The sequence below is a fragment of the Pseudoliparis swirei genome, unplaced genomic scaffold (assembly GCF_029220125.1).
Source record: "Pseudoliparis swirei isolate HS2019 ecotype Mariana Trench unplaced genomic scaffold, NWPU_hadal_v1 hadal_25, whole genome shotgun sequence".
Classification (NCBI taxonomy): Eukaryota; Metazoa; Chordata; class Actinopteri; order Perciformes; family Liparidae; genus Pseudoliparis; species Pseudoliparis swirei.
The window spans coordinates 1,745,467-1,764,859 of NW_026613261.1; the positions used below are offsets into that span (position 1 = coordinate 1,745,467).

A 19,393-nucleotide genomic window follows, 5' to 3' on the forward strand; every position below is an offset into this window, starting at 1 on the left:
TGCAGCGGGTCCATGGAGGAAGGGAGGAAGGCGCAGATGTAGTCCTTTATCAGCCTCTCAAAGCATTTCATGACCACCGAGGTGAGGCCACGGTCGGTAGTCATTCATACATGCTGGAGAAGCATTCTTGGGCACAGGGACAATAGTGGATCTCTTGAAGCAGGCGGGGACCACGGACTCAGCCAGGAGAGGTTGAATATTGTGGTGAACACTGGAGCTAGCTGGTTAGCACAGGTCTTCAGTACTCGCCCAGATATGCCATCTGGACCTGCAGCTTACCTGGTGTTCACCTCAACAGAGCCCTCCTCACACTGTGCTCGGTCACAGAGGTGTGTTCATCCAGCGGTAGAACTCACCTCGGCTACGCTTAACGGTGTTGTTGTTAGGCGAGCTAAGCGCTGTTGTTGCTAGCCTCAAACCGTGCATAAAATGAGTTCAGGTCGTCCGCTAGGGATGCGTCGGCACTCACCATTAGCTTGGGGTCTGCTCTGGTAGTCTGTGATAGTCCGTAGCCCCTGCCATAGGCGCCTGGTGTCGCTGCTCCATCTGTGATTCCACTCTGTCTCGGTACCTCCTCTTGGCTTCCTTCACCGCCTCCTCAGTCCATAGACCGCTGCCTTGTACTCGTCCATGTTGCGGATACAAGACCGGAGTTATAGGCAGCAATGCAGGCGTTCACAGCTTCACGGATGGATCTATCAACCCGGCTTTTGGTTAGAAAGACCCTAACTTTTACCGTGGGGCGATGGTGTCCGTTAAGCGTTGCTATGAGGCTCATTGCTACTTCCAAACTCGCTGGCGTCACTGGAACTGGATTGGATCATGTCCCAGTCGACGACACGCAGAGCGTCCTGTAGCTCAGCCTCTGATTGGTCAGACCACGCTTCCGTTCCTCGTCACTACCGCTTCCCGCGCGATCTTTTGCGGTATCCGGAAGCAGAAAAATGGCGGCATGGTCTGATTTTTCGAGCGGAGGGAGAGACAGCCTTGTAGCCTCTCTTGAATGGCGATAGCAGTGGTCCAACGTTCTTTCCTCTGGTACACGTAATGTGCTGGTGAAAGTTCGGCATGACTTTTTAGGTTTGCCTTGTTAAAGTCCCCAGCCACCACCACAGCCGCGTCGGGATACTTGTTCTGATGCCGACAACACATCGTGTAGGTCCGATAGTGCTACGTCGGTGTCCGCTTGTGGTGGAATGTGACGGCTGTGGTGATGACCGAGCTGAACTCCGGGAAGGTAGAATGGGCATGAGATCGTCAGATGTTCCAGGTTCGCGAGCAGGAACGAAAGAGTCTTAATGTTCTTGGGTCACCACATGTTGTTAGTCATGAAGCAAACCCTCCACCCTTAGATTTACCAGACTCTTCCGTTCTGTCTGCACGGAAAACAGAAGGACTCGGTTGGGCATATGACTCGATCCGCACCAGCGGGTCAGCCAAGTTTCAAATCAGACAAAAGATGTTACAATCCCGCATGTCCCGTTGGAATCTGATCCTTGCCCTTACATCATCCATCTTATTTTCCAGAGACTGGACGTTAGCAAGAAGGATGCTGGGCAGAGGTGGGCGGTGGGCTTGAACTCTCAGTCTGTTCAATTCCGCTCCGTTTCCCTCGATGTTTCGTCGTCTCCCGTAGCGGCTCCACTGCTGTTGTTGTGGTTCGCCGCATCGATCTCTGCCGGCCAGGCTGGATCGATGGAAAAAGTGGACAAAACCCTTGTTTGCGCAAAGTTTATGTCCAAAAGTGTGCTGTGGTCGTATGCTGTTAGTGCCGATGTGTTTGTGGCAAAGAAAACATTAAAAATAAACACAAAAACTAAAAGAGCGCACAATCTCCGCGGAGCTGCCGCGACGGCGTCTGGACACGGCCGCGCCATCTTGCGCCATGTGTCCAGACGCATGGCGCATGTGTTATCTCTATAATACATCTCTATAATACATGTGTTATCTCTATAATACAGTAGTGATGCCCCTAGTGGACACCAGGAGAACAACATGTGTTATCTCTATGATACAGTAGTGATGCCCCTAGTGGACACCAGGAGAACTACATGTGTTATCTCTATAATACAGTAGTGATGCCCCTAGTGGACACCAGGAGAACAACATGTGTTATCTCTATGATACAGTAGTGATGCCCCTAGTGGCCACCAGGAGAACAACATGTGTTATCTCTATAATACAGTAGTGATGCCCCTAGTGGACACCAGGAGAACTACATGTGTTATCTCTATGATACAGTAGTGATGCCCCTAGTGGACACCAGGAGAACTACATGTGTTATCTCTATGATACAGTAGTGATGCCCCTAGTGGACACCAGGAGAACTACATGTGTTATCTCTATGATACAGTAGTGATGCCCCTAGTGGACACCAGGAGAACAACATGTGTTATCTCTATGATACAGTAGTGATGCCCCTAGTGGACACCAGGAGAACAACATGTATTATCTCTATAATACAGTAGTGATGCCCCTAGTGGACACCAGGAGAACAACATGTATTATCTCTATGATACAGTAGTGAGGCCCCTAGTGGACACCAGGAGAACAACATGTATTATCTCTATAATACAGTAGTGATGCCCTAGTGGACACCAGGAGAACAACATGTGTTATCTCTATAATACAGTAGTGATGCCCCTAGTGGACACCAGGAGAACTACATGTGTTATCTCTATAATACAGTAGTGATGCCCCTAGTGGACACCAGGAGAACAACATGTGTTATCTCTATAATACAGTAGTGATGTCCCTAGTGGACACCAGGAGAACAATATGTGTTATCTCTATGTTGCAGTAGTGATGCCCTAGTGGACACCAGGAGAACAACATGTATCTCTATAATACAGTAGTGATGCCCTAGTGGACACCGGAGGAAACATGTTATCTCTATTACAGTAGTGATGCCCTAGTGGACACCAGGAGAACAACATGTTATCTCTATGATACAGTAGTGATGCCCCTAGTGGACACCAGGAGAACAACATGTGTTATCTCTATAATACAGTAGTGATGCCCCTAGTGGACACCAGGAGAACAACATGTTTCTCTATAATACAGTAGTGATGCCCCTAGTGGACACCAGGAGGAACAATGTGTTATCTCTATGATACAGTAGTGATGCCCTAGTGGACACCAGGAGAACAACATGTGTTATCTCTATAATACAGTAGTGATGCCCCTAGTGGACACCAGGAGAACATGTGTTATCTCTATGATACAGTAGTGATGCCCCTAGTGGACACCAGGAGAACAACATGTGTTATCTCTATGATACAGTAGTGATGCCCTAGTGGACACCAGGAGAACAATGTATTATCTCTATAATACAGTAGTGATGCCCTAGTGGACACCAGGAGAACAACATGTGTTATCTGTATAACACAGTACTGATGACCATAGTGGACACCAGGAGAACAGCATGTGTTATCTCTATGATACAGTAGTGATGCCCTAGTGGACCAGGAGAACAACATGTGTTATCTCTATAATACAGTAGTGATGCCCTAGTGGACACCTGGAGAACAACATGTCTTATCTCTTTGATACACTACTGATGTCCCTAGTGATCACCGGGAGAACAACATGTGTTATCTATAATACAGTAGTGATGCCCTAGTGGACACCAGGAGAACAACATGTATTATCTCTATAATACAGTAGTGATGCCCTAGTGGACACCAGGAGAACAACATGTGTTATCTCTATAATACAGTAGTGATGCCCTAGTGGACACCAGGAGAACTACATGTGTTATCTCTATGATACAGTAGTGATGCCCTAGTGGACACCAGGAGAACAACATGTGTTATCTCTATGATACAGTAGTGATGCCCTAGTGGACACCAGGAGAACTACATGTGTTATCTCTATGATACAGTAGTGATGTCCCTAGTGGACACCAGGAGAACTACATGTATTATCTCTATGATACAGTAGTGATGCCCCTAGTGGACACCAGGAGAACAACATGTATTATCTCTATGATACAGTAGTGATGTCCCTAGTGGACACCAGGAGAACAACATGTGTTATCTCTATGATACAGTAGTGATGCCCCTAGTGGACACCAGGAGAACAACATGTGTTATCTCTATGATACAGTAGTGATGCCCCTAGTGGACACCAGGAGAACAACATGTATTATCTCTATAATACAGTAGTGATGCCCCTAGTGGACACCAGGAGAACAACATGTGTTATCTCTATGATACAGTAGTGATGTCCCTAGTGGACACCAGGAGAACAACATGTATTATCTCTATAATACAGTAGTGATGCCCCTAGTGGACACCAGGAGAACAACATGTTTCAAGAGTTCAAGATTCAAGATGTTTTATTTGTCACATACACACACAGGGTGTGCAGTGAAATGAAAGTGGCAATGCTCAGCAGGAATGTGCAAAGGCAACAAGTACACACTATTTACAATAAAAAACAACACAATATTTACAGTAAGTGTGTGTGTGTGTGTGTGCCTAAAAGGGGCAGTTGTGTGGGTCTATGTGGGGGTCCTGGTGAGGTCGGAGTTCACAGTCCTGATGGCCTGAGGAAAGAAACTCCGTCTCAGTCTCTCTGTTCTTGCAGCGTGACTACGGAGGCGCCTGCCTGACCGCAGCAGCTGACACAGTCTGTTGTTGGGGTGGTGAGGATCCTTCATGATCCTGCCGGCTCTGGTTCTGCACCTCCTGGTGTACAAGTCCTGCAAGGGGGGAGTGGTTCCAATAGCGTTCAGCCGACACTTTTCTCTGCAGAGCCTTCCTGTCCTGAGACGGGCAGTTGCCAAACCAGGCTGTGATGCTTCCTGTCAGGGCCTCTCTACAGCTCCAGAGTAGAAGGACTGAAGGATCCTCTGGAAACTTTAAATTTCCTCAGCTGCCTGAGGTGGTAGGCTGCCTTGCCTTTCTCACCAGAGTGTCTGTGTTTGTTGACCATGTCAGATCCTCGGTGATGTGGACTCCCAGGTATTTATACCCGCTCACCCTCTCCACAGTAGTCCCGTTAATCCCCAGTGGTGAGTACGTCCTCTGTTGTACCCTCCTAAAGTCCACAATCAGCTCCTTAGTTTTGGTGACATTCATGATGAGGCTGTTGTCCTGGCACCAGAGTGACAGATCAGCAACTTCCTCCAGGTAGGCCTTCTCGTCGTTGTCGGAGATCAGGCCCACCACCACTGTGTCATCCGCAAACTTGATGATGGTGTTGGAGCTGAACCTGGCCACACAGTCATGTGTGTACAGGGAGTACAGTAGGGGCTGAGGGCGCAGCCTGGGGATCCTGTGTTCAGGGTGAGGATTTGGAGGTGTGTCTGCCACACCTGACCACCTGTGGCCTGGCGGTCAGGAAGTCAGGATCCAAGCACACAGGGGTGTTCAGTCCCAGCTCAATCAGCTTGCCGGCCAGTCTGGAGGGACTATGGTGTTGGCTGAACTATAATCAATGAACAGCAGTCTCACATAGCCCCCCTCTGGCTGTCCAGATGAGAGAGTGTGGTGTGCAGTACCTGGGAGACAGCATCATCCGTGGATCTGTTTAAGCGATAAGCAAACTGCAAGCGGGTCCATGGAGGAAGGGAGGAAGGCGCAGATGTAGTCCTTTATCAGCCTCTCAAAGCATTTCATGACCACGGTGAGGGCCACGGTCGGTAGTCATTCATACATGCTGGAGAAGCATTCTTGGGCACAGGGACAATAGTGGATCTCTTGAAGCAGGCGGGGACCACGGACTCAGCCAGGAGAGGTTGAATATTGTGGTGAACACTGGAGCTAGCTGGTTAGCACAGGTCTTCAGTACTGCCCAGATATGCCATCTGGACCTGCAGCTTTCCTGGTGTTCACCCTCAACAGAGCCCTCCTCACACTGTGCTCGGTCACAGAGAGTGTGTGTTCATCCCAGCGGTAGAACTCACCTCGGCTCACACTTCTTGATGTTGTTGTTAGCGCGAGCTAGCTAACTGTTGTTGCTAGCCTCAAACCGTGCATAAAATGAGTTCAGTCGTCCGCTAGGGATGCGTCGGCACTCACCATAGCGAGGTCTGCTCTGGTAGTCTGTGATAGTCCGTAGCCCTGCCAGGCGCCTGGTGTCAGCTGCTCCATCTGTGATTCCACTCTGTCTCGGTTCCTCCTCTTGGCTTCCTTCACCGCCCTCCTCAGTCCATAGACCGCTGCCTTGTACTCGTCCATGTTGCGGATAGACCCGGGTTATAGGCAGCAATGCAGGCGTTCACAGCTTACATGTGTTATCTCTATAATACAGTAGCTGCCCTAGTGGACACCACAGGAGAACAAATATGTATTATCTCATAATACAGCAGTGATGCCCTAGGTGACACCCAGGAGAACAACATGTGTTATCTCTATGAATACAGTAGCAGATGCCCCCGGCGGGATACCCAGGAGAACAACATGTGTTATCTCTATGACACAGTAGTGATGCCCTAGTGGACAACGTGGAGAACAACATGCATATCTCTATGATACAGCAGTGATGCCCCTAGTGACACCCAGGTACAAAATGACAAAGTGTCTCTATAACAGTAGTGATGCCCTAGTGGACACCAGGAACTACACATGCACATCTCTGATACAGTAGTGATGCCCCAGTGACACTGTGAGAACCACATGTGTTATCTCTATGACACAGTAGTGAGGCCCCTAGTGGCCACCAGAGAACAACATGTGTTATCTCTATGATACAGTAGTGATGCCCTAGTGGGACACTAGGAGAACAACATGTATTATTCTAATATGCAGATGTCCTCAGGGTAAATGAGAACAAATATGTTATCTCTATGATACAGTAGTGATGCCCCTAGTGGACACCAGGAGAACATATTATATAATCAATAGTTCCATTAAGACAAAATGAAACACTCAACTTTCAGCTTTTATTCCTTCGGGGCAGACAGCAGGTGAGGCATCTGTCTAGGTCAGTTCAGTAGATTAGCAACAAGGAGACGATGCGGAGGAATACATTAAAAACCACAAAAGAACTCGTCGGGTAAAAAAAAACTTTAAAAAAAACTTAACAAAACCTCAAACAGATTCAAATAAGAACAATAAAACTAATCTGTTAGAAAACTCGAGTGCATTTTAGTTTTGGTTTGTTTGTTCCTCACGCTGACACACACACACACACACACACACACACACACACACACACACACACACACAGTATTTACACTTCAGTATTTATAGACTCTGTTCGTTCAGAGCTTTAAGCCCCGCCTCTCGTTGTCCCGGCCGGCCAATCAGCAGCTGCTGTTCTTGAACTCTCCGTTCTCCGTGATTGACAGCTTGGTGGGGTTGCTAGGCGACAGGCCGTTGAGCGGCGAGCTGCAGCGCTCCTTCACCTGCGTCAGCGCCTCCATCAGCCGAGAGTTGGCCGTCTAGAGCCATCCGTCATCTTCTGATTGACGGAAGAAATCAATTAACCCCTCGAGTACAAACAGATAAGTGTAAACAACAGATAACAGTGTAAACAACAGATAACAGACTTCTTTACTCTATAGCTGAAGTAGATGATAAGACTGATCAGATAATATTGATCAGATAATATTGATTAGATAATATTGATTGTATTATATTGATTGGATAATATTGATTAGATCATATTGATTAGATAATATTGATTAGATATAGCACAAACAATAATAACTGTATTTAATAAACAAGCTAAACAAAGTCTGTTTGTATCAACTGGCTCTCACAACAACACGTGTGAGGGAGGGGCGGGGCCACGTGTGAGGGAGGGGGCGGGGCCAGCTCAGGTTTCACAATAAAGGTCCATACCTGAGCGTCTATGATCTTCTGTTTGGCTTCAATCATCGCCTGCATCTCTGTGTGGTCGCGTTTAAGCTCCTCCTCCACCGCCATCAGCCTACACACACAGACAGACACACACACACACACACACACAGACACACACAGACACACACACCCTGAATGTCAACACTCTGGAGGAGGTGCGGCCCAGAGGAGTGCATCCCACCTGCAGATGACGCTCCTCATCTGGCTCTCCTTCTCCTCCTGCTGCCTCCTCAGTCGCTCCTCGCTCTGCTCCAGCTGCTCCTCCTGACAATGAAGCCGGCGCTCGTACTCCTGCAGGCGGCGTGAGGAGAGCAGGAGGCGCTCCTTCAGCCGAGAGATCTCCTGCTCGTACTGGGGGGGGGGGGGAAGAGGGGAGGAGAGGGGGGGAGGAGGAGGAGAGATGGGGGAGGAGGAGGAGGAGGAGATGGGGAGGAGGAGGAGGAGGAGGGGAGGATGAGGAGGAGGAGGAGGAGGAGGGGAGGATGAGGAGGAGGAGAGGAGGAGGAGGAGGAGGAGGGGGGGAGGATGAGGAGGAGGAGAGGGGAGGAGGAGGAGTCACTATGCGTTGGTACTTTCAGAGCGTTGAGTTGTTTGTTCCTTCAAACCTTCTCAGAGTCCTTTCCCTCCTCCTCCTCCTCCTCCTGCTCCTCCTGCTCCTCCTCCTCCTCTTCGTACTGGCCGTTGTTCAGCACCCAGGCTGCCGTCCTCTCCACCGGAGACATGGCCGCCTCCCCCTAAGTCAGAGCGGTGACATCATCATCAGGCGCCGTCCCGCGCTCCGCCCCGGCGTCCCTGCAGTACCTGCTGCGGCTGCTTGGCGGCGCTCTGAGGAGGCGGAGCCACGTTCTCCACGGCGAGGCCGGGGGGCGGCGCCGTCGGCTCGGGGTCGGCGCGAGGGAGGCGGCGCGGCGTCCTGGCCCCGCCCCCAGCCCTGCTCTGCTGCTCCACCTTGACGATGTGGGCGGTGCCCGCCGTCGTGCTCTGGCGGGGGACGGCGACCGCCGTGGCGGCGCCGGGCGGCAGGGCGGGCGGAGCGTGGCGCCGCGGCGCGGAGCGGCCCTCGCTCCGCCCGCCGCCGGACGGCTCTCGACCTTTGACCCCCGCCCGGCCGCCCGAGTTGTCCGAGTCGCCGCGGCTGTCGCGCGAGCTCTCGGTGCTCGGGTTCCCCGAGCTGGAGTGGGCGGAGCCGGCGGCCCGGTGGGCGTGGTTACTCAGGTGGTACACGGGGTTCTGGAAGGACAGCGGCGCCGGGGGCAGCGGCCGCCTGGCCTGCGGCGCGCTCTGCGGCGCCCCGGCTGTGGGCGGCGGCCTCGTCTGCTGCGGGGTGAGAGGGTTGGAGTGGGGGGGCGGGGCCACGGAGGCCTGGGAGCCCGCCCTGCTGAGGCGAGGGGGCGGGGCCTCGTGGTGGAGGCCGTCCTGCAGGTCCACCAGAGAGACGCTGCCCTCCATCACGCCGCCCGCCGGAGACCGGAGGCTGCAGGAAGTGACACGGACACACGGGCCAGAGGCAGGAAATGACACGGACACACGGGTCAGAGGCAGGAAGTGACACGGACACACGGGTCAGAGGCAGGAAGTGACACGGACACACGGGCCAGAGGCAGGAAGTGACACGGACACACGGGCCAGAGGCAGGAAGTGACACGGACACACGGGCCAGAGGCAGGAAGTGACACGGACACACGGGCCAGAGGCAGGAAGTGACACGGACACACGGGCCAGAGGCAGGAAGTGACACGGACACACGGGCCAGACGCTTCATTCAAACTCTCTCTCCATGAAGATGTGAAAGTCTTCAGAATTTAAATCTTATGTCAATTTATATACATTATAAATATTTATAATGTATATAAATAAATAAATATTTATTTATTTCATTTATATAAATAAATATATATATATAAATACTTATTTAATATAAATGAATATTTATATATATTATAAATATTTATTCTATTATAAATATGAATAAATAACTATATATAAAATATATATAAAATATATAAATATTTATTTTAATTTTTAAAACATGTTTAGCAGCCAAATCAAATAGTTTACAGGATGTTTCTTCATAATACTTTTAATAATTTAAAGTAAACAGATTTTTTTAAAAGAGATATTAAATGAGAATAATAAAATGTTTTTGATGAAATATCACAGCGTTTGTCACACATGAGGCGTTCAGGGACCGTTGGCAAGATGAACACTAATGACAGTTGTTCCACATTCTGCTTGTGATTGTTTTGGAACATTCTGCTCTGATCAACATGCGTTGTTGTTGTTGTCATAGCAGTGACATGTACCTGTCTGCGGCGTCCTCAGAGATGCGCTGTAACCCTGACGACAGGCTGCCACTCAGGTCCTGAAGGCGTCGCAGCTGCAGGGTGGGCGTGGCCGACAGGCAGCGGGAGATATCCCCCAGAATCCTCGGCAGCGGACCCAGCTTCACTACGGTGGCCTGCAGGAAGGAATTATCACCCTGGGGTCGCCGAGTGAGTGTTTACAGGAGAACCTGCCGCCGGCTATGAGGCTCTACAACAGATCACCTCTTGCCAGATCATAGTGCAATAACTACAACAATAGCTGAATACTTACACTATGTTGATCTGCACTTCACACATCTCATTTGGTTGCACTACACACATACACACACATTTCATTTCATTTGCTCTGCACTCATACACACACTTTGCTTTTTGCACTCTGTCTATATTTAATATTTTGTGTATTTGATTTGTCAGTGTTGTTGTGTGTTGTGTATGCATGTGTTGTATATTTACATATATATTTTGTTTGTATTTTACTTTTATTTTACTTGTATACTTCTATATCTTTCATCCCTGTTTCTTATATTTTGTGTTTTGTTTTTATTCTTGTGTGTTGCTGCTACTGTCACGACAAATTTCCCCTTGGGGATTAATAAAGTATATATCTATCTATCTATCTATCTTTGTGGGTGTGTGTGTATGTGTGTGTGTGTGTGTGTGTGTGTGTGTATGTGTGTGTGTATATGTGTGTATGAGAAAGTGGTCGCAAATCAGTTGTGCGACTTTCTACATCATAATAGTTTATTTGAGAAATTTCAATCAGGATTTAGAAAACACCACAGCACCGAGACGGCACTGGTGAAAATTACAAATGACCTCTTAATGGCAGCAGATAAAGGACTCCTCTCTGTCCTGGTCTTGTTAGACCTTAGTGCTGCATTCGACACCATTGACCATGACATCCTGTTACAGAGACTGGAGCAGTCGATTGGCATTTCAGGCACGGCACTAATTTGGTTTAAATCCTATTTATCAGATCGATCTCAGTTTGTATTTGTAAACGATGACGCCTCGATAACCACCAACGTTAATCACGGAGTTCCACAAGGTTCTGTGCTTGGACCAATTTTATTTACCTTATACATGCTTCCTTTGGGCAATATTATCAGGAAACACTCCATAAACTTTCATTGTTATGCAGATGACACTCAACTATATTTATCGATAAAACCAGAGGAGAGCAACCAACTCTGTAAAATTCAAGCATGTCTTAAAGACATAAAACATGGATGACCTGCAACTTCTTGATGTTAAACTCAGACAAAACCGAAGTAATTTTAATCGGCCCTGAGCACCTCAGAGATCGATTATCTGGTGATGTGGATTCTGTAGACGGCATTGCCCTGGCATCCAACACCACTGTAAAGAATCTTGGCGTTATCTTTGATCGGGACTTGTCCTTTAACTCCCACGTAAAGCAAATCTCAAGGACTGCATTCTTTCATCTCGTAATATTTCAAAATCAGGCACATCTTGTCTCAAAAGATGCAGAAAAATTGGTTCACGTTCGTTACTTGAGACTGGATTACTGCAACTCCTTATTAGCAGGCTGCTCTAATAAATCTCTTAGGTCCCTCCAGTTGATCCAGAATGCTGCAGCTCGTGTTCTCACTAAAACTAAGAAAAGAGATCACATCACTCCTGCACTAGCTGCTCTGCACTGGCTCCCAGTAAAATCAAGAATCACTTTTAAAATTCTTCTCTTAACCTACAAAGCCTTGATTGGTGATGCTCCATTATATCTTAAGGAGCTTGTCGTACCATATTGCCCCACTAGAGAGCTACGCTCACTAAATGCGGACTACTTGTAGTTCCTAGAGTCTTAAAAAGTAGAATGGGAGCCAGAGCCTTTAGTTATCAAGCTCCTCTTTTATGGAACCAGCTTCCAATTTCAGTCCGGGAGGCAGACACAGTCACCTCGTTTAAGAGTAGACTTAAGACCTTCCTCTTTGACAGAGCTTATAGTTAGGGCTGAATCAGGTTCACCTGGTCCAGCCCCTTGATATGCTGCTATAGGCTTATAGCTGCCGGGGGACGTTTTAGGATGCACTGAGTACCTATCTCCTCTTTTTTTCTCCTTAAGGATGAATTTTCATCTCTCAATCACACGTTACTAACTCTGCTTTCTCCCGGAAGTCCTTTTGACTTTCGTCTCATGGGGTCATCGGACCCTATGAGACGGCATAGATCCTATCTGCCTGATGGATCGTCTGGGTCGTGGAATTCCTGCTCATGACTACGCCACTGTCCTGTTGAGACTCCGCCCACTCCTCCTCCCCACCGCCATCTGCCTGATGGATCGTGGAGGTCTCCATCGTGGAATATGCCTACTATGAACTATTCATACACTCTGTCATATTCATTGAATGTATTTTAACTCTAAATCTGTCCTTCTGTACACATTACATCTATTGCATCTGTCCATCCTGGAGAGGGATCCTCCTCTGTTGCTCTCCTGCAGGTTTCTTCCCTTTTTTTTCCCCCCTGAAGGGTTATTTGGGAGTTTTTCCTGGTCCGATGTGAGGTTTTGGGGCAGGGATGTCTATGTGTACAGATTGTAAAGCACTCCGAGACAAATTTGTAATTTGTGAAATTGGGCTATACAAATAAACTGAATTGAATTGAAATTGAATGTGTGTGTGTGTATGTGTGTATATGTGTGTATGTGTGTGTATATGTGTGTATGTGTATGTATTTATATATGTGTGTGTATGTGTATGTGTGTGTATGTGTGTGTATATATGTGTGTGTGTATATGTATATATGTGTGTGTGTGTGTGTGTGTGTGTATGTGTGTGTGTATGTGTGTGTATATGTGTGTGTGTATATATGTGTGTGTGTGTGTATGTGTGTGTGTGTATGTGTGTGTGTATGTGTGTGTGTATGTGTGTGTATGTGTGTGTGTGGATGGTTGGAATGAAAGCACCAGGATGCAGTGGTGTGTTGGGGAGGGGGCAACAGAGAGAGTTGGCCACATAGGAGGAGGAGGAGGAGGAGGAGGAGGAGGAGGAGGAGGAGAGAAACAAACATGAGGGAAACTTAATAGAAACAAAATTCAAACTAAAACATGCTTCAACTGAACAGAACCTCAGCCACTGCAGAGCCATGCTGGGGGGGAGGGGCATGCTGGGAAGTTCAGCCACCCACTGTTAATGTGGAGAAGTGAAGCTGCTGATGGTAACTCATTACATCATCACACACACCACCAACAATCAATAACTGAAGCTGTTTACTGACCACCAGGGGGCGACTCTGGTTGTATAGAAGTCTATGCTTCATGTGTTAAAGCTGCATTCTCCCTCCTGACCACCAGGGGCAACACACACCTTGTCGAGCTGGGAGACCACCTCCCACAGCAGGGCGTGGAGGACCGACAGCTCGCGGCCGAGGTCGATGTCGCCCTCGAACCCCGGCGTGGTGGACAGCGTCTCCGGGTTGGAGATCTCAGACAGGAAACGCATCATGGCCGCCCACTCGTGCTCCAGGAAGTCGTTCATGAAGGCCATGTACTCCTCTTTGGTTCCAAACCTGGGGACACATTCAGGTCGAAGTATCATGGTATATCATGGTCTGGCTCTGGGTCCTGGTCTAGGTCTGGTCCTGGTCTGGTTCACTCACTTGGTGAAGTTGGCGAGGTTCTGGATGACCTTGGCGATGAGCGTGAGCGTGCGCGCCGTGCGGTCGTCGGGGTATTCCTGCATCAGGTCGAAGAGCGACGGCGACATGACGGCCGGACACAGGAAGCGCAGGAAGAGGGAGGAGCTTACCAGACGCCAGCTGATGTCCGGCTGCTGGCCGCGAGCCACGCCCTGCTGCCTCCACGCCACGAACACCTCCTTCAGCTCGCGGGGGAACACGCTGCGGACACGGAGTTCCACAAGGTTCTGTGCTGGGGCCACTTTAACTCTCATTGATCTTATTCATGCTTCCTCTGGGAAATATCATCAGAAACATTCCATAAACTTTCACTGTTCTGCAGATGATCCTCAATTATATCTCTGATCAACCAGAGGAGACCAACCATCATCATCATCATCATCATTATATCTGTGATCAACCAGAGGAGACCAACCATCATCATCATCATCATCATCATTATCATCATTATATCTGTGATCAACCAGAGAAGACCAACCATCATCATCATCATCATCACGGAGTTCCACAAGGTTCTGTGCTTGGACCAATTTTATTTACCTTATACATGCTTCCTTTGGGCAATATTATCAGGAAACACTCCATAAACTTTCATTGTTATGCAGATGATACTCAACTATATCTATCGATAAAACCAGAGGAGAGCAACCAACTCGGTAAAATTCAAGCATGTCTTAAAGACATAAAAACATGGATGACCTGCAACTTCTTGATGTTAAACTCAGACAAAACCGAAGTAATTTTAATCGGCCCTGAGCACCTCAGAGATCAATTATCTGGTGATGTGGATTCTGTAGACGGCATTGCCCTGGCATCCAACACCACTGTAAAGAATCTTGGCGTTATCTTTGATCGGGACTTGTCCTTAACTCCCACGTAAAGCAAATCTCAAGGACTGCATTCTTTCATCTACGTATTTCAAAAATCAGGCACATCTTGTCTCAAAAAGATGCAGAAAAATTGGTTCACGCGTTAGTTACTTGAGACTGGATTACTGCAACTCCTTATTATCAGGCTGCTCTATAAGTCTCTTAGGTCCCTCCAGTTGATCCAGAATGCTGCAGCTCGTGTTCTCACTAAAACTAAGAAAAGAGATCACATCACTCCTGCACTAGCTGCTCTGCACTGGCTCCCAGTAAAATCAAGAATCACTTTTAAAATTCTTCTCTTAACGTAGAAAGCCTTGATTGGTGATGCACCATCATATCTTAAGGAGCTTGTAGTACCATATTGCCCCACTAGAGAGCTACGCTCACTAAATGCGGGACTACTTGTAGTTCCTAGAGTCTTAAAAAGTAGAATGGGAGCCAGAGCCTTTAGTTATCAAGCTCCTCTTCTATGGAACCAGCTTCCAATTTCAGTCCGGGAGGCAGACACAGTCACCTCGTTTAAGAGTAGACTGAAGACCCTCCTCTTTGACAGAGCTTATAGTTAGGGCTGAATCAGGTTCACCTGGTCCAGCCCCTTGATATGCTGCTATAGGCTTATAGCTGCCGGGGGACGTTTAGGATGCACTGAGTACCTATCTCCTCTTTTCTCTCCTTAGGGATGAATTTTCATCTCTCCATCACACGTTACTAACTCTGCTTTCTCCCCGGAGTCCTTTTGACTTCACGTCTCATGGGGTCATCGGACCCTATGAGACGGCATAGATCCTATCTGCTGATGGAGCATCGAGGTCTGGGTCGTGGAATTCCTGCTCCTGACTACGCCACTGTCCTGTTGAGACTCCGCCCACTGTTGAGACTCCGCCCACTCCTCCTCCCCACCGCCATCTGCCTGATGGATCGTGGAGGTCTCCATCGTGGAATATGCCTACTATGAACTATTCATACACTCTGTCATATTCATTGAATGTATTTTAACTCTAATCTGTCCTTCTGGTCACATGACATCTATTGCATCTGTCCATCCTGGAGAGGGATCCTCCTCTGTTGCTCTCCTCCAGGTTTCTTCCCTTTTTTCCCCCCTGAAGGGTTATTTGGGAGTTTTTCCTGATCCGATGTGAGGTTTTGGGGCAGGGATGTCTATGTGTACAGATTGTAAAGCACTCCGAGACAAATTTGTAATTTGTGAAATTGGGCTATACAAATAAACTGAATTGAATTGAATCATCATCATCATATCTCTGATTAACCAGAGACCAACCAGCTCTCTGGACTTCAATAACTATCAGAAACATCTGGTCTCAAAATGATGCAGAAAAATTGGTTCACAAGTTTGTTACTTCTAGATTACTGCAACTCCTTATGATCAGGCTGCTCTATAAGTCTCTTAGGTCAACTCCTTATTATCAGGCTGCTCTATAAGTCTCTATAGTCAACTCCTTATTATCAGGCTGCTCTATAAGTCTCTAAAGTCAACTCCTTATTATCAGGCTGCTCTATAAGTCTCTTAGGTCAACTCCTTATGATCAGGCTGCTCTATAAGTCTCTTAGGTCAACTCCTTATTATCAGGCTGCTCTATAAGTCTCTATAGTCAACTCCTTATTATCAGGCTGCTCTATAAGTCTCTTAGGTCAACTCCTTATGATCAGGCTGCTCTATAAGTCTCTTAGGTCAACTCCTTATTATCAGGCTGCTCTATAAGTCTCTATAGTCAACTCCTTATTATCAGGCTGCTCTATAAGTCTCTAAAGTCAACTCCTTATTATCAGGCTGCTCTATAAGTCTCTTAGGTCAACTCCTTATGATCAGGCTGCTCTATAAGTCTCTTAGGTCAACTCCTTATTATCAGGCTGCTCTATAAGTCTCTATAGTCAACTCCTTATTATCAGGCTGCTCTATAAGTCTCTTAGGTCAACTCCTTATGATCAGGCTGCTCTATAAGTCTCTATAGTCAACTCCTTATTATCAGGCTGCTCTATAAGTCTCTAAAGTCAACTCCTTATTATCAGGCTGCTCTATAAGTCTCTTAGGTCAACTCCTTATGATCAGGCTGCTCTATAAGTCTCTTAGGTCAACTCCTTATTATCAGGCTGCTCTATAAGTCTCTAAAGTCAACTCCTTATTATCAGGCTGCTCTATAAGTCTCTAAAGTCAACTCCTTATTATCAGGCTGCTCTATAAGTCTCTTAAGTCAATTCCTTATTATCAGGCTGCTCTATAAGTCTCTTAGGTCAACTCCTTATTATCAGGCTGCTCTATAAGTCTCTTAGGTCAACTCCTTATTATCAGGCTGCTCTATAAGTCTCTTAAGTCAACTCCTTATTATCAGGCTGCTCTATAAGTCTCTTAGGTCAACTCCTTATTATCAGGCTGCTCTATAAGTCTCTTAGGTCAACTCCTTATTATCAGGCTGCTCTATAAGTCTCTGAGGTCAACTCCTTATTATCAGGCTGCTCTATAAGTCTCTGAGGTCAACTCCAGTTGATCCAGAATGCTGCAGCTCGTATTCTCACTAAAACTAAGAACAGAGATCACATCACTCCTGCACTAGCTGCTCTGCACTGGCTCCCCGTAAAATCAAGAAACACTTTTAAAATTCTTCTCTTAATCTACAAAGCCTTGATTGGTGATGCACCATCATGTCTTACGGAGCTTGTAGTACCATATTGCCCCACTAGAGAGCTTGTAGTACCATATTGCCCCACTAGAGAGCTTGTAGTACCATGTTACCCCACTAGAGAGCTTGTAGTACCATGTTACCCCACTAGAGAGCTTGTAGTACCATATTACCCCACTAGAGAGCTTGTAGTACCATGTTACCCCACTAGAGAGCTTGTAGTACCATGTTACCCCACTAGAGGGCTTGTAGTACCATATTACCCCACTAGAGAGCTTGTAGTACCATGTTACCCCACTAGAGAGCTTGTAGTACCATATTGCCCCACTAGAGAGCTTGTAGTACCATATTACCCCACTAGAGGGCTTGTAGTACCATGTTACCCCACTAGAGAGCTTGTAGTACCATATTACCCCACTAGAGAGCTTGTAGTACCATATTACCCCACTAGAGAGCTTGTAGTACCATGTTACCCCACTAGAGGGCTTGTAGTACCATATTACCCCACTAGAGAGCTTGTAGTACCATATTACCCCACTAGAGGGCTTGTAGTACCATGTTACCCCACTAGAGAGCTTGTAGTACCATGTTACCCCACTAGAGAGCTTATAGTACCATGTTACCCCACTAGAGAGCTTGTAGTGCCATATTACCCCACTAGAGGGCTTGTAGTACCATGTTACCCCACTAGAGAGCTTGTAGTACCATATTACCCCACTAGAGAGCTTATAGTACCATGTTACCCCACTAGAGAGCTTGTAGTACCATATTACCCCACTAGAGGGCCTGTAGTACCATGTTACCCCACTAGAGAGCTTGTAGTACCATGTTACCCCACTAGAGAGCTTGTAGTACCATGTTACCCCACTAGAGAGCTTGTAGTACCATATTACCCCACTAGAGAGCTTGTAGTACCATGTTACCCCACTAGAGGGCTTGTAGTACCATATTACCCCACTAGAGGGCTTGTAGTACCATGTTACCCCACTAGAGAGCTTGTAGTACCATGTTACCCCACTAGAGAGCTTGTAGTACCATATTACCCCACTAGAGGGCTTGTAGTACCATGTTACCCCACTAGAGAGCTTGTAGTACCATATTACCCCACTAGAGAGCTTGTAGTACCATGTTACCCCACTAGAGAGCTTGTAGTACCATGTTACCCCACTAGAGAGCCTGTAGTACCATGTTACCCCACTAGAGAGCTTGTAGTACCATGTTACCCCACTAGAGAGCTTGTAGTACCATGTTACCCCACTAGAGAGCTTGTAGTACCATGTTACCCCACTAGAGAGCTTGTAGTACCATATTACCCCACTAGAGAGCTTGTAGTACCATATTGCCTCCACTCACAGCCCTGCTGGTTTATGATATTGGGCAATATCAAATAAACTGAATTGAATTGACCACAGGTCTGGAGGTGAACAGGTGGACTGGTCTCAGGTGGACTGGTCTCCGTACCAGTAGGAGTTGATGATCTTGCAGAAGGCCAGCTCGCAGCACATCTTCAGGTTACTTTGGTTCTCCTCCAGTTCGCTGCTGGAGCAACGACTGGGATCCACCTCACAGTTCTCATCGGACTCATAGAGAGCTTTGATGAACTCACCTGGAGACACACACACACACACACAGACACACACAGACACACACACACACACAGACAGACACACACACACACACACACAGAAGGGAGTCATTATATTATTTAAGCTGTGAAGCTATAAATAAATATATGAATGTATCAATATATGAATGGGGTATAAGTATAAGTATAGGTCAATGTATAGGTATATATATATAAGTATAGGTATAAGTATAAGTATAGGTCAATGTATAGGTATATATATAAGTATCGGTATAAGTATAGGTCTAAGTATAGGTATAGGTATAAGTATAGGTATAAGTATAGGTGTAAGTTTAGGTATAGGTATAAGTATAGGTATAAGTATAGTTGTAAGTTTAGGTATAAGTATAGGTATAAGTATAGGTATAAGTATAGGTGTAAGTTTAGGTATAGGTATAAGTATAGGTATAAGTATAGGTGTAAGTTTAGGTCTAAGTATAGGTATAGGTATAAGTATAGGTGTAAGTAT

The 19,393-nt window shown here is 47.0% G+C and overlaps 1 protein-coding gene across 2 annotated transcripts in view; it reads right to left on the reverse strand.

The window, feature by feature from the left end:
- Window positions 1-6,998: 6,998 nt before the first annotated feature.
- rasal2 (RAS protein activator like 2) overlaps window positions 6,999-19,393 on the reverse strand; it is a 38,763-nt gene continuing 26,368 nt past the window's right edge. The window contains exons 10-18 of one of the 2 annotated variants that reach the window (XM_056410511.1): window positions 18,762-18,906; window positions 13,757-13,996; window positions 13,465-13,666; window positions 10,115-10,290; window positions 8,613-9,285; window positions 8,417-8,545; window positions 7,993-8,162; window positions 7,779-7,881; window positions 6,999-7,390 (exon numbers count right to left, since the gene is read on the reverse strand). In XM_056410511.1, coding sequence (XP_056266486.1) covers window positions 7,253-7,390; window positions 7,779-7,881; window positions 7,993-8,162; window positions 8,417-8,545; window positions 8,613-9,285; window positions 10,115-10,290; window positions 13,465-13,666; window positions 13,757-13,996; window positions 18,762-18,906 — 1,976 coding nt within the window. In that variant the 3' untranslated portion in view covers window positions 6,999-7,252. Of the gene's footprint in view, window positions 7,391-7,778; window positions 7,882-7,992; window positions 8,163-8,318; window positions 8,546-8,612; window positions 9,286-10,114; window positions 10,291-13,464; window positions 13,667-13,756; window positions 13,997-18,761; window positions 18,907-19,393 lie in introns of those variants that run through there. The other variant, XM_056410510.1, reaches the window with a different exon arrangement.